The sequence below is a fragment of the Saccostrea echinata genome, unplaced genomic scaffold (genome assembly GCF_033153115.1).
Source record: "Saccostrea echinata isolate AGI-Se365-2 ecotype Australia unplaced genomic scaffold, CSIRO_AGI_Sech_v1 ptg000015l, whole genome shotgun sequence".
NCBI classification, from domain to species: domain Eukaryota; kingdom Metazoa; phylum Mollusca; class Bivalvia; order Ostreida; family Ostreidae; genus Saccostrea; species Saccostrea echinata.
In genome coordinates, this window is record NW_026889764.1 from 4130530 (window position 1) to 4146707 (window position 16178).

The window sequence follows — 16178 nt, forward strand, 5'->3', positions numbered from 1 at the left end:
GCACCCCCGCTTTAAGCTCGTATTTTGTTCAAATATTAATCAATAACCTACTTTAAAATTATTTCGTTCGCTTTGAGAGACTTTTTTCTTGTCAAATAAATCCTTTCAGACGTCTCTGGTCGACCCTCTTTATTGTAAACCACTCATTTATTCATCGAAAATTACCTCGATACATATTAAAACTTTAGATGGAATACAACTTCCGGTTGGGGGTACGATAAAACCAGAGACTTCCGAGTATTCCATTCCGAGGTCTCTGGTTTTATCCTTCTTTTATAACCCCAACTGGAAATTTGTATCCCATCTAAAGTCTTGTATCGAGGTAATCAATGAGTGGTTTACAATAAAAAGGCTTGACTAGAGACATGTGAAAGGATTTTTTTGACAAGAAAAAAGTCTCTCGAAGCGAATGATATAATTTTAAAGTAGGTTAATGATTGATATATGAACAAAATACGAGCTTGAAGTGGGGATGCCTGAAACTGAGCTAGGTACCTTGTGGTAAAAATAAGTAGGGGTGCCCCGTAATTACGAAACAAGTGCCTATGGAAAACATAGGTAATCAAAGATTACGAAGCTCACCTCGACGAATGTTATCTACATGTAAGGCAAATTTCACATATTTTTATTCTAGTTAGGGTACATCCCAAGATCAATATCCATGCAAGTTTGATTTAATTATAGACCTGCTCAAAAACTTTTGACCTGTTTAGTAATCAAGAAAATTTTGGTCACTTCCAACATCCAAAGCAAGTCTGGAAGTTTTCATCCTCAGATGCACCATCTATGCAAGTTTAATCATAACAGGCCATAATATTATATAGCTACTCCAAAAAAATTACCCTGGTCACTCATCTGGAAAATGTACGTCAGATTCAGAATCCAAGGCAAGTCTGGAAGTGTCCATCCCTAGATATATCATCCATGCTAATTTGGTTAAAATATGGCTAAAATTCACTCATGTGGAAAATCTAGGTCAGATCCAGCATTCAAAGTAGGTTGGTTAGTGTACATCCCTAGATGCATCATCCATGAAAGTTTGGTCTGGGTAGGGCTTATAGTTACTTGGGAACAAGACTACTCCTAAATCTAAACCTGGTCTCACATGTGGAAAATCTAGGTCAGATCCAGCATCCGAAGCAAGTGTGGTAGTGTCCATCCCTGGATGCATCATCCATGCAAGTTTGATCCAGGTAGGGCTTATAGTTACTTAGGAATGGACCTGCTCCTAAAACTTTAACCTGGTCACTCATCCGGAAAATCTAGGTCAGATCCAGCATCCGAAGCAAGTGTGGTAGTGTCCATCCCTAGATGCATCATCCATGAAAGTTTGGTCCAGGTAGGGCTTATAGTTACTTGGGAATGGACCTGCTCCTAAAACTTTAACCTGGCCACTCATCTGGAAAATCTAGGTCAGATCCAACATCCGAAGCAAGTGTGGTAGTGACATCCCTAGATGCATCATCCATGCAAGTTTGGTCAAGGTAGGGCTTACAGTTACTTGGGAATGGACCTGCTCCTAAAACTTTAACCTGGTCACTCATCCGGAAAATCTAGGTCAGATCCAGCATCCGAAGCAAGTGTGGTAGTGTCCATCCCTAGATGCATCATCCATGCAAGTTTGATCCAGGTAGGGCTTATAGTTACTTAGGAATGGACCTGCTCCTAAAACTTTAACCTGGTCACTCATCCGGAAAATCTAGGTCAGATCCAGCATCCGAAGCAAGTGTGGTAGTGTCCATCCCTAGATGCATCATCCATGCAAGTTTGATCCAGGTAGGGCTTATAGTTACTTAGGAATGGACCTGCTCCTAAAACTTTAACCTGGTCACTCATCTGGAAAATCTAGGTCAGAACCAGCATCCGAAGCAAGTTTTGTACTGTCCATCCCTAGATGCATCATCCCTGCAAGTTTGGTCCAGGTAAGGCTTATAGTTACTTGGGAATGAGACTTGCTCCTAAAACTTTAACCTGGGACGCCGACGCTAACGCCGACGCCGACACCGACGCCGACGCCGACGCCGGGGGTATAGCATAAGCTCATCTCGACTTCGTCGAGGTGAGCTAAAAACAGAATAAAAAATATGGTGAACCCCAGCTTTTGTTAGCCCTAGGGTACCTAAAGGATGTGGATTAATTAGCAACAGAAAAAGAAAAATGTTAAAAAACCCAAATTTGTGTATTTCGCAAAATCATGTCTTTTTATCTGTGAGTTTTGTAGAATGGCTGTCAAGTTAACAACAGCATTAGAAATAATGCATTTTACTTGAATGATCACATCCACCTAAAAAAATTGTATGACAAAACTACTTAATATTATTCAGGGTATTATTTCTATTATGCGTTTTTTTAAGAGTATACTTACGTCTAACATGTCTAGTAGTTAACAAAAACACATCCAAACTATTTCACTGCAAATACTCAATTTTCTAAAAGCAAAGCCCTTCTTCCAGCAGTAGAATATAATCCATTTTGCGACTTTGATAAATTTATAACATGGACAATTATAATACTAATAAACATTTAGTAAGCTTAAACGTTTCGTACAGGATAAATGGAATTTTCAGCTATAGATTTTTAATATTTATGCAATTTTATCATTACATTGTTTACTAAGCACGCAAACAGCAGTACACTACTACTTAAAAAGATTTTTAGTAAACTTCATATTGTGTTTACTGTATTGAATTTTGACTACGAACAATCATTTAAAAATCTCATACACCAATAAAATTTTGTTGAAACTAATTACCTTTTCTTTAGGAGGTATTGAATGTGTACGACATATTGAGTTGTAAAAATGTTTGTATTCTTACATGCACCAAAGAACACGTTTAAAGATCCCCATACAGAATAAGTATGCATGGGGTATTGTGCGCCTACCGGACCCTTTTGTTTAGGAAGTCTTCTACGAAGACAGAGCGCGTATGTTTTGACAGGAATGAGGAAGAGTTAAATTGTCAGCCATTTTTGTACGAAACCACAACTAAATCAGCATCAGTGACGTGTTTCATAGGTTGACTACCGGGTACGAAATGTCACACGGCATTCTATCAGAGACAGTGGAAAACGAGTGAAGCAATACATTTGGAAATTTTGCTCTCTGACCTTGGGCTACATCATGTCGTCCCAGAGCTTTGTAGGCAAGGAGAGCTACCGTGTAAAGTGTGAGGAGGACATCTTAAAGATTCCAGATCTCATGACAGCGCGAGAGTATATGAAAAGCTGGGGACTCCAAACTAGGGGAATTAATAATACAGAACAAGCCGTGCAGATCCTGGTGGATCACTGGAAGAAAAATGAGAAACAAACCAAAGAAATTGTTAAGACCGAGGTAAGGAATTGTGAAAACGTGATTTAAAGTTGTGAAATGGAAAGATTTCGGAGAAAATGTAAAGGGAAAGGCATTTAGGAAAAGGGGGGATATAATTTTTTTTTTTTTTGAACAATGGAGTCAAGAAAAACCCCAGTTTTAAATTTGAGTTATTAGTACATTTATATAACGAAATTTGCATCGATACATCGTAAGTAATTGCTTTTTAAGGGTGTTTTACTTGTATTTAATCACAAAATATGTTGAGAATAAACGTAGTTAAAAATGACACTGGATCAGAATAATTTTAAAATAGTACAGCTGAAAATATAGAGGACTGCAGACAAGAAAGAGTTCATATTTTCCTTGGTGATAAAAATAATCCAGAATGAGAGGACACCAATACAAAGCTAAAAAAAATATGATCAATAATGCAAACACGAGGATGGATCTAGAAATGTTGTAGAAAGTGACGGAACACAGTTGGATTAAATAATGACTATTATTTTAAGTAATTTTTGTGAAATATTCAGATGTACTGTACATTTTTGGTAAAGCGTTTTATCATGACTTTTTCTTAATTAGCTTTTATTAAAGATTGCACTTTTTCAAAAACTACCATTTTAATTCACTTCCTTGTTCAAAATGCATCCATGCATTTAATATTGATTTTAAATACCAAGTCATCGTTGAGATTAAGGTCCTGTCAATATTATTTCTGAAGTTTGCATATCAAATCGAAGTGTTTTTAAAAATTTAATACCTAGAATATGTTTATCATTTTTGATTTTTATAGGACGAAAAGAAGGTAACGCATTAACTGTGCTTCTTTGTGTAATTAAAAAAAGAAACACCGGTTTTGGAAATGTATAGATAGAGTTGTCTGATTTCTCTGTTTTGTCAATTAACAAAAAGAAACGCTTTTAAAGACTACTAGGGCGAGGAATAATTAAGCTTTCTTATAGCAAATTTGTAAACAATTTTATTGAAGCGTTTGGATAAATAAGAATGGGAATATTGACAATCTTTCATTTCACCAAGTGCTCATGTTCTTATTAGTCCCCTACCGGTGAAACCGGAGGGGACTATAGGTTTCCTCTGAGTCTGTCCGTCCGTCTGTCCGTCCGTCTAGCTGTCCGTCTGTCCGTCTGTCTGTCTGTCTGTCCCTCTGTCTGTCTGTCAGTCTGTCCCACTTGGTTTTCCGCACTTTTTTCCTAAACGCTTGCAGATATTAAACTGATTTTTGGTATGTGAGTGTATCTTGATGAGTTACAGATCAAGTTTGCATTTCGTTCCGCTTCATTGATTTTTGACGGAATTACGGCCTTTTCAATTTTTACGTGTTTTCCGCAATTTTCTTCTAAACGCTTGTAGATATTGAGCTGATTTTTGGTATGTGGCTTTACCTTGATTAGTTATAGATCAAGTTTGCATTTCGTCCCGCTTCATTAATTTTTGACGGAATTATGGCATTTTCAATTCTTAACGGGAACAGAACCAGATTACACTTGCCGGTAGGGGACTAGTATTGCTCATGCAATACTCTCAGAATGCTTGTTTTATTTTAAAGTATTTATGTGTGAATAAATAATTAGTAGCATGGATGTATACATGTACATAGTAATGTGATGAACACAGCCAACTTATATTTACAATCATGCTTATAGAATGATAATATTGTTGTCTATCAAAAGCAAATATAGAAAGTATACCTTATGCATTTAATAATAGATTTATACAATTAGTATTTGGATGTGTTCAGTACCTATCAAAACAGATCAAGGACAAACAATATACATGTACATGTATATATCTGTATGTATTCGTATTTAACAGATATTTTACTTTGTATTTTATAATTACCTAATTTCATTATTTTTGTAACAAGGATTTTTATTATTTGGTTTTTTTTTTTTATCTGCCTCTCCAAACGCTTTAGAAATGCACTCAAACCAGAGGCTTTCATTTACGTTACATTATTCTCATGATACATAATCATCTTTCTAAATACAATTTTAAGACCTTAAATTGTGCGATTTTGTTCGTTGTGTCTCCAAGAGCTTTTATATTTCTTCTTGTTTATGTGTATTCTAGAATGAATTTTCTAGCGCTTTCAGAGAAACACGATACTTGTAATGTAAGAGCAGAATCTCGTATTATTAGTTTTCGCCGCGATAATTCTAGATAAAAGGCTAGCTCCACACAAGCCTTATTTTCCTATTTGCTGTTTCAAAGTGATACAGTAATTTATTCAAGTGTAACCATGTATACATTGTAGAAAAAAATATGGAAACACGTAACGGCATGGATTTTGGGTTAAATATCAAATTACACTTGATACTCCCTAATCAAAATACCCTCCATTTATAACTGTACATCACGATTTAATTACTATTAAATTGGCTTTGTAGATATCCAATGGCTTCCAAGAAGCTATGTTTGATGATCATCGCAAACGCGAAAAACTTGGAATCAAAATCGATGAGACGCTTGAATTCTTCGGAAGGTTACCAAGGCAACAACAGAGCGACCTATTGCGGTTCATTCCAGACCTTGTGCATAAATGTGAGGTCCGAAAACACGAGCTCATGTCTCCGGAATGCACAATTCTTGTAGCAGGTAAGTTGAAAAATGAATACAAGTGTTACATATTAAGAAATTCTGAGAGATAGAATGTTAAACAAAATCTTGATATCTTAAAACATAAAAACATCCATGATCTTCCTCCCTAGGGGAAACAGGCGCAGGTAAAAGTAGCTTCATCAACCTTCTGCTAGAGACAAACATCCTCCCCACCAAACAACTAGCCTGTACCAGCACGTTCTGTGAGCTTCACAAGAGCAGAGATAACCGTAAGACCGCCACATTCTATTACAAGAACTTTGAAGGTAGGGGGGCGAAATCTCCGAAGAAGATCGATATCAGTTCAAAGGAAGGTTTGAAAGAACTGACCAATGGAATCACAGAAATTGACGAGTTCATGGACGAAAGTCCCTACGAAAAAATCATAATCCAGTACCCCTTCCCATTGCTAGAGGTAAAAGTCATATAACTTCTTGTCTTATTGTAAAGGCTTCCAACCTTTATATGATATTTGATTCTTTAATCATAGAGTTGACATAAACGAGTAAAATCTAACGCCTTCTCCTTTAAAATTAATCCATCATTCATCATTTGTTTCGACATCCGTATCCAAGCTTTCTGTTTTTTCTGTGGTAATTAAAGAACTATTAAATGTGCTTTTTTACCCCATGATACTTTTTACCATTTGAAAGAATCCTTTTTGTTGTGTAACTGCTTCAATATTGATTGAAAGGAGGGGATCGTATTGGTGGATACTCCAGGTCTTGGAGAAAGTAAAAGTCTGGTAAAACACGTCAGCAAATATCTGGAAAAATCATTTGGCTTTATTTACGTGGTCAACAGCTCCAATGCTGGCGGAGTACACGAGGGGAGGGTAAATACCTAGCAAATTTTGAATTAAAAAGGTGTAATCTAAATTGTTGAAACGTTCCCAGCAAAATATGTCGTAAATTTAAAAAAAAAAATCAGAAAGATGTTACGTGTACACGTACTTATGATGCATTTTCTTTAACATTTCCAGCTGAAAGACTTTCTCCGGACTGTTATTAACATGAGTGATGAAGAATTGCACCACGATAGCACCATGTTTATTTGTAATAAATGGGAAACCGTGCCCGATAAATATAAAGAAGAAGTAAGAGACGACACAATGCGGAAGTTACAAAAATTCTTCCGGAATATAACAGAGGATCAGCTGTTTTTCATGTCCGTGGACGAGGTACTCCAAATCAATTTTTCAATCAGAGGGGTCATATTCTGGCATTTAAGTTTGCCACCAGTAATCTTTGAAATACAAATATTTCAAGCCTGTTTTATGAAAATGCATACATCGTCTCTCATTCTGTCTCTAACTATTTAGGCACAGAAACACTACGCCACGCTTGGTAAAATGTCACCGGAACATCATACCATGTTGACTGGAATACAGAGATTACTTCCGGCTAGTCTGGAGAATAAATTGAACCTTCACTATAGGTAATTACTGCCCATTTATCTCCCTAGGAAAGATCGCAAGATTACTGTTCTTAGAGATAAAGTGAAGTATGTTGATATCATGTTAAATAATACGATATATTTTGATATTCAATTTGCAGTGTTACTAGGATTTGAAATCTTTTAGACATAATGAATAAACAGTTTCAAATAGTAATCAAGCTTTCGGTTTATTAATATTATGATATTATTATAAATGTTTTGCATCCTCAGGTTTATATCTCAAATCCTGAAAAGATCTATCTACTCCTTAAAAGTTGCGAAAAACATGGCGAAATGTGACAACATTGAGAAGCAGAAACTGATTGACGACATCAGGTCACGAATGCAGACGATCCAATGTAAGGCTTTGCAATCAGTGGACGATCTTCGACGAGGAATGGAACATGAAATTGGAAGTCTGCACAAAAGTTTGACAAGTATAATAAATTCCGAGGAATTCCGAAAAGCTTGTAAATTCTGGGATCCGAGGGAATGTCCAGGATCAAAGGATTCGAAGAAACTTATTCGAGATGCATCAGAACTTATTGAAAATCGCGTCTGTATGAACATAGACAAGTGGGAGAGGCAATATAAAGTGATAAAGACTCTTAAAGATAGGATTATTGCCAAACTGAGAAGGGACTGTGAACTTATGGAAGACCAGATTCGTGAGATAGAAAGTAAGTATTTTTAATTTAATCAGTTTTAATTATAAGTACAAAAATGCATATTTAAGATCCTATTTGGCGGCGCCATCTTACAATTATATTTCAATAAATCAATTAACTTTTTATTAATTTTTCCCCTTATTGTCGAAGGTACTCTTATTGCTGGCGAAAATGCTATCATCAGAGATCTACACAAAACAATAAAAGGCGATCCAAGGGGCAAGAAACCTAAAAACAAAAAGAAAGACGACAAAAAAGATGACAGGACTGCCGACCTCAAAGTTAGATCGCTAGGGGGTGCTGTTAGTATCGCCGGGAGATTCGACAATAGCAAAGGAATCAAGTCTTTTTTCAAGACTTACAAGAAAAAATCACCGGAAGTTAGCATGGCGGAAGCAACCGATCTTTACATTCAAAATATTCTTAATTCGAAAGAACTTTACAAAAATATAGAAATTTTTCTTATGCGTTATACAAAAGGAATTGATATGGTGGCTCGCAAAATTCCGGATTTTATCGCCTCTGACGAAGAAATGATAATGGAGATAGAAAAGCAGCTTCAGGAGTCTGCTGATTGTATGCACGAAGTTCCAGAACTGATTCGAAAGTGTACTGCTTTGCTGGGAAATTTAGACTTGATATATGTTAATGATATCATGCGCAAGGACTACCGGTTGAGAGATTTGGAGTGGAGTGACAAATCAAGGCTCGGAAGTGGAGCGTTTGCTGATGTATACGCCGCCAAACTACGGCAGGGTAACAAATCCGAAAATGTAGCCCTGAAGTTGTTTAAAGATCCAGTTAAATCTAACACTGTGAGCGATATTTTGCTGGAGGATCGCACGATGAGGTAACTATTATCTTATTCTTTATCTTGAAGGGAGAAAAATCGCGTTCGCTTGGTTTAAAAATTACTACTGTTGAGTTCAAATGCATCATAAGGAAAGTTTATATGTTTGTTTTGTGACGTAAAGTACGCAGTTTATAACAATACTGTAGAATAGTTAACTTGCTGACCCTAGATAGTTACTCAAAATGGTGTTGCAAGTGTGGTCCTAACTAATCTTTTACATACACATTTATTAATCTGAAAATATATTCAATTCAAAGGAATGCATTTTTTATTTATTTTGAATCCATTATCGATTTATGTATTATATTGATTGATTGATTTGTGTTGTTTTACGTTCCTTCGAGAATTTTTCACTCATACAAGGTCTCATCCGAAGGACCCGAAACTTTCACTCCAAAGTGCCGAGTGCTTGATGAAGGAACAGTTGCTACCTATTTTTTATCGACAAAGACCTCAGTCGCGGCCGTGATTGGAACACACGACCTGCCGATCGCGGAGCGAGTGCTCTACCGACTGAGCTGTCGTGACGGTGTTGTTAACTACTGAAATGCATCTCGTAACAGAAGACTAAAAAAAAAACCAAACAAACCTGCTTCCTTTTGATCTTAACACACGAGTGGCATTTCAGTATTATACAATATTGAGATACAATATTGTGTGGCATTTCAATATTGTATAATTTTGAATGCTACTCATATGTTAATATCAAAAGGAAGCAGTTTTTTTGGTCTAATATATACCGCAAAATTTAAGGTAATAAATATATAAAATGATATTGTCAGAAATATAATGCAAATTACATCGTTTTTATGGAGAAACATGCAATTATTCACACTTGTCAGTGTTTTGAGGACGGAATTGCTGAACAGTTATGATCTCGTGTCCTTTGAAAACTGTTTTTCATCATATTCATACCTGGTCAAATTTCTGTTTGCTCAGTATGTCCTACGAAGCATTGTTTTGATTACGTATTTCACTCGGAATTACGATGTCGAAAAGAGGCATTTTGAGTTTATTTCATTCTTTTGTTAACAGTGTAAAGTGAAAACAAAAAACTTCACCTTCAATAAATTTTATTTGTTTCCTTATATGGTTAGATGTAGATGCAAGCCATATTCATTTAATAAATGAGTTTACAGTAACATAAAAATTTGAAAATGGAATTGTCATTTAGGGAGATGGACCACCGCAATTTGATTCGTTATTATGGCTGCACTCTCCAAGTTAAGGACAGGGGTAAATTGCATTGGATAATGATCTTAGAATTTTGCCAGTGCACACTCAAAGACAAAGTTATCAACGACGATTATCAGAACCCCGGAACAGTTGACGAGGCGTTACAGTTAAGACCAAAATTGGAAATGGCACGATATGCCTCACAGATTTGCCATGGGCTAGAGTATCTCCATGCAAAGGACTTGGTACATAGGGACTTGAAACTGGAAAACATCCTGGTAAGTCTGTGTTTATTACTTTGTAAACCCTTTCCCAGCGACAAATTAATGGTAAAATAATAAATAAAAGAATTAAATCACTTGTACAAATACTCAATAAGTACTTCAACAAATAAATAATCAGAGTAAAAGTCTTGTAAACAGCTGAAAAGAAGTTCGTCTTATGATGCACAAACTAGGAAATGAAAAGTGCACTAAAGTTTTTGATTTTATTTTAGATTCAATAAATATTTTTTTTTCGAAATATTGTTTTCGTTTTCCAGCTAACTAAAGACAACGATGTAAAGTTAACCGACGTCGGTCTCTCTAAGCCCCAGGGTGATATTTCGGGAACTCTCGCGGGATCCCCGGTTTACATGGCACCGGAAATTCATCTACAGAAAGGGATCTATAACCGGAAGGCTGACATATTTAGCCTCGGTATCATGTTATGGGAAATGTGGTATGGCATTGACGCAGCAGACCATATTTCTGAAGTTCTCTCAAAGAAAGGATTTAAAGCCTCGGAACTTGGAATCCTTTTGGAGAAAGGACTTAGGCCGGAAATGTTTGACCGTTATCGTCCGGATCAGGAGTGGAGCAATCTCATCGTCCAATGCTGGACACTGGAAGCGAGACAACGACCAGAGGCTCGCCATGTTCGCAGATTCTTTGACGATTTCTTACATTTGAATTCGCGAGTAAAATAAACAGATTAAGGAGTGCGTGGCATTACCATTCAGCCTATTTATATATTTTCAAAATGAATGAATAATGAGGACAATAGACACAAAGTTCCACATTTAATAGAAGATTTATAGTTAATGATACTAATCACTGAAATGATACACAAAAGACACTGGATTCCAGCGTACAAAATACATTTATTGCAACCGATCATTGACAAAATGTAAAGACACAGAAATAAAAATATACACATTTCGAGAACTTAATTATTGAAATTACTAGAAAAAACAATAAAACAATGGTGTTATAATTTTACAATAGTACAGTATTGTATAAACTAAATATAGGTCAATATTATCTTTTTTATTCCACAAATTTCTATATGAATTGTTTACAGTTTCGAAAAATCTTCAAACAAACAAAGTTGTGAACAGGGCATAAAACAAGGACCCCCTTAAACTCCAGAGGTAGGATCAGGTGTCTAGGAGGAGTAAGCATCCCTTGTCTACCGGTCACACCCGCCGTGAGACATATGAATTGATTAGGTAGAAGAAGCAATCCATAGTCAAATTTAGTGTAAAAACAATCGCTAAACACTTGGTATGAAACAAGTCGGCCAAAATATGACCAATGATAGGTTATGTTTGCTAACAAGGTCATTATAACGACGCACAGAATGTTGACTTTAAATAAGGTTATTGAAATCCTTTTAACATCAACTTATCTGTAAGTAACCCGATTCGGTTTAAAAATGATCAGAGATGATACTCGGAGAATACTCTTAAGTATCGAATAAGTTTGAAGACGTAAACACCGCATGCAGGTGATAGCGGAATGTTACTACATTAATAGAGAAAGTTGATGGAAAAGTTTAAGTCATCTTGTTTGTCATACAATTCGGCTGTTAGTTTGCCCTTATCGTCTGCAGTCAGTTAAACAACCAAATATGAAGGAAATGTGACAGACTCTGTGATGTCTTTTAGTTCAAGTTCACTGGGATATATCGAGTCGTGTTAATTGATCAAACGTCTTCGATATATCTGAAAGTCCAGTTGAAGGTCTCAGCAAATGTTTGAATTCTTCTTCTCATGTAGAAGATTTTGTCAATGAATAAATTCTGCTTCATCGGAATATGAAAACTGGTCGGCTAATAAAGGAGCACAAATAGTTCCCATCGAAATTTCAACAGTTTTTTGGAAGATCAGATCTCAAAAAAACTACATAAATGTTGTCAGTGGGGAATCTTTTTAATGTCAAGTTCAGAGTACTCTTGTGTACAATCAGAATGATTTTTATCAATGTAATTCTGTTGATGACCAAAAAACAAGTTAAAAAAAACTTCCGAGTTCCATTTTTACTGAAGTAGCAATTGTCTATGATATTAAAAAAACATAGTTTTTAATTTATTATCATGAGGGATGGTTGTATAAAATGAAGAAAGGTTGTACGTTTTTCCTGTTGTTCTTTGAAGTTTTTGAGAATCCACATCTGATTTACATCGCTTCTAGAATATGCTTTAACACAGTACGTCTGAAGTCTCTCATTTACAGCAGTTAACAATTTTGTGAGGAGTAAAGATAGGTGCTTGGTAAAGCATCTGCTGGACACGGCTACATATATGTATGTATCTCTGTTTATGAGAGAAGTTTAAGAATCCAGTATATAGGTAGGGTATATCGAACTCACCTTGCATGACTGGAATGTTTAAAGTATTAAACAATGAAATGTGATTTTGAAGAATTTCATCTTTAGAAAGTGAACTTTAAGTATAATTTGGAATTTGGATTTCCAGACCTAGAATTAAAACTAAATTCAATAAACAAAGTCATAGTAATGAGCTTTACAAACAAAGAAGAAATAGTTACAAACCTTGTCTGTTGGGACCATATCATATTGTTCAATTAGTCTTTCTAATTCTTTTATCACCCCCAATTTAGTGAAAAAGGAAAAAATAAATATAGTTCGCATATTGCCTTTTTACTCTCTAATACACTCCTTCATATATTTCTGAAACACTTAATCCACTCTGACGAAGTGTTCAGGTCTTCCTTTTCATATATAACCCAACATCTGACATAATCATCTCAATAATTCATAAAAGAAATGGAGTTCTATTTCCAATTGAAAGATCGAGGCTCACTATTTAGGACATTTTAATACAATGGATTTAAGTCTTCATTTTCAGCTATATTAACATCACGAGTAATGACGTTTCCAGCGTATGGTGTTCCGTTGGGACCTCTCGCACCTTCGCACTCTCGCCTTTAGGGCGAAGATGCGAGAGTAAGAAGTAGCGAAGGCGAAAGAGCGAAGGCGAAGGAGCGAAAGTGCGTAGATGCGACGGCGAAGTGCGAAGATGCGATGGCAAAGCGCGAAGATGCGAGAGCGAAAGTGCGAAGTTGCGAAGGCGAAAGTGCGATATTAATATCGCTCCTTCGCCTTCGCACCCTCGCACTCTCGCCTTTGCATTTTCACACCCTCGCACTTTCGCCTTTGCAACTTTGCACTCTCGCATTTTCCCCTAAAGGCGAGAGTGCGAAGGCGAAGTTGCGAAGGCGAAGGAGCGAAAGTGCGAAGATACGACGGCGAGGCTGCGAAGGCGAAGGAGCGATACTAATATCGCACTTTCGCCTTCGCAACTTCGCACTTTCAACTTCGCACTTTCGCCTTCGCATTTTACTTCTATGGAGCTCTTTATCGTTATGAGTTAACTTTAGTGGACTCTTGGATGTTATTGGTACGCATGCGCTAGATTAGTGTGACGGCGCAAAAATGGATGCTAAGCAATGGTTGAAATTCATTGTACAATGACGATTTTACTAATGAATATACACTTGCTTTTTTATGAATCGAGAAATATTGTAATTGATAACTTGACACTCTAATTTTATATACAATGGTAGATTATATACTGTAATGATGGTAAATGATTGTTGTACCTGGTGCACGAGCAAAATTATAGATATATATGTATTCGTAGTGGTGGTGTGCATCACAATCTCAACTAAAGGACATGGAACATAAGATTTTATCATGATCGATAAACTGTAAAAAGTTTGATTTTGAGATATTGATTTATCCTTGTGTAATATAAATGTGCATATATGCAGTAGATGTGCTTCGATCTACATTGTAAGCATACGATAGAGAACGCCACCAAAAAAAAAAGGTGAAGGCGAAATTGCGAAGGTGCGAGGGCGAAAATGCGAAGTTGCAGAGGCGAAAGTGCGATACTAGTATCGCTCCTTCTCCGTCGCACCTTCGCCCTCGTAACTTCGCGCTTCGCCGTCGCATCTTCGCATTTCGCTCCTTCGCCTTCGCAATTTCGCACTTTCGCCTTCGCAACTTCGCACTCTCGCATCTTCGCCCTAAAGGCGAGGTGCGAGTGGCCCCAACGGAACACCATAGAAACACCATACCAGCGGGACTGCAGTTGACAGGAGCAGAAAAAGAACACGTAAGAGGACTTTGTTTTCGATGTTAAATATGTAACTTATTAGATCATTGAAATGACAAATTAGATACAACATTAAAATAATGACACACACATAACATACACAGGGTACTGTAACAGAGTACATGTATGTGCAACATGGAAAGTAATTGATAATTGAAAGGAATAAACATAGATACCAAACTATACAGAACATTTAGAGTTTAAACGAGAAACATTCGGGGAAAAGTACCAAAATACACAACAAAATACAAAACATTCTGGGTGTCTTGTTAATGAAATTACGAAAAATATAATTAACCTAAAAAAAGGTTTTTTTCATCTCAATCGGATGAGTAGTTGCTAGAATGTTCACCTCAAGGACAAAAAAGTACCGAAAGAATTATTAAATGATCGTTTGTTATGATACAATGAAACACCCAGCATTTCGTATTTATCTAATGGTAAGTAAATATTTCTGTATTTTTTTTTAGCTTAGATAAAAGATCGATTGATTGTATATTGTTTTGCGTCCGCTTCGAGAATTTTTTCATTCATATAGAGACGTCACCATATCCTGGGAAAGTGCTTCAATTTTTGGATTAATTTTATCCGTTTTTACATCACAAAATTAAATACCATAAGGTTAAAAAAATTAAAATTATTGATTAATTGCAATAGCATCCTTCCCACAATTTATAATATGATGCTTTATTTTATCTTGAAATCTTAGCCTCCGCTATTAAAGTAATACGCTATATAACATAAAAGAAATATCCCATTATATGCACATATGCAAATCCTATAGCTACTATAATTTTGTCCAAGTGTATTATCAACATTTTATGAATTTCTTCAAACAGTACTAAGTAATGGTTTCAATATGCCAGAAAAATGATGAAAATCTTTTATGTATGATGGAGGGAGTGCAGAAGTGTTTATGCAGATGCATAAATTGTGCACTTTCTTTATTGACTCTTAATGCAATTTACAAATTAAAAAAAACTTTCCAGGCCCTTAGGAAGCCATTTGAGTGGAAGGGGGAGGAAGGGGGGGGGGCAACCGAACATAGATAAGAAAATCTTCGATTAAAAAGACTAAGATAAAAAAAAAAATTTAAAAAGTTATAAAACATCACCTGCATAGGGGGTTTATGTCTCCCAGTTGATTAGACGCAAGAGCAAGCTCTTCGTACGATCAATTTCTCAAAAGAGGCAGGTTATTGACAAATAAGTTACTGATACAAGGATATCTAGATTCTCGTTTAATTTCAACATATTTCAAATTCTATGGTCGATACAATGACCTTGTTTGCAACAAGCCGAATGTTGACTGACGTCTTTCATACAAACTGATATTTTCACACTGAATTGTTTACAGATTTTTCTGTTTGTCGTGACAAAAAAGACATGTCAGGCGTGACCCATCGACTGGGGATACTAACTCCTCCATGACACCTTATCCAAAATCTGTTTACAGAGGCCCAGTTTGTATTATTTGATTGAACTTTGAGAGTGATTACTGTTCGTTATCTCAACATGAAATATGGAGATAACGAACAGTATTCAAGCTCAAACGTCCATTAAAACAATACAAATCGGGAGCAGAGCAAACACAGACCTTCAAAAACAGAGGTGGGATCAGGTGCCATGGAGGAGTGAGCATCCCCTGCCGACCGGTTACACCCGCCGTGTGCTCCTTGTCATGATCGGTAAATAACGGAAAAATCCGT

The 16178-nt window shown here is 36.2% G+C and overlaps 1 protein-coding gene across 1 annotated transcript; it reads left to right on the forward strand.

Moving 5' to 3' along the window:
* Window positions 1-2964: 2964 nt before the first annotated feature.
* LOC133187421 (uncharacterized) lies at window positions 2965-11268 on the forward strand. The gene is made up of 10 exons (XM_061322786.1): window positions 2965-3334; window positions 5725-5932; window positions 6046-6350; window positions 6630-6770; window positions 6918-7115; window positions 7257-7372; window positions 7604-8052; window positions 8191-8890; window positions 10068-10347; window positions 10611-11268. The coding sequence occupies exons 1-10, from the start codon at window positions 3122-3124 to the stop codon at window positions 11034-11036; spliced, it is 3036 nt and encodes a 1011-aa protein (XP_061178770.1). The 5' UTR covers window positions 2965-3121; the 3' UTR covers window positions 11037-11268.
* Window positions 11269-16178: the final 4910 nt, after the last annotated feature.

Bases quoted from the DNA above. Each gene is read 5' to 3' on its own strand.
- LOC133187421 (XM_061322786.1), top strand. From the start codon at position 3,122: ATGTCGTCCCAGAGCTTTGTAGGCAAGGAGAGCTACCGTGTAAAGTGT. The intron at 3,335-5,724 runs GTAAGGAATTGT...TTGGCTTTGTAG, and splicing joins AAGAAATTGTTAAGACCGAG to ATATCCAATGGCTTCCAAGA. The intron at 6,351-6,629 runs GTAAAAGTCATA...ATTGATTGAAAG, and splicing joins ACCCCTTCCCATTGCTAGAG to GAGGGGATCGTATTGGTGGA.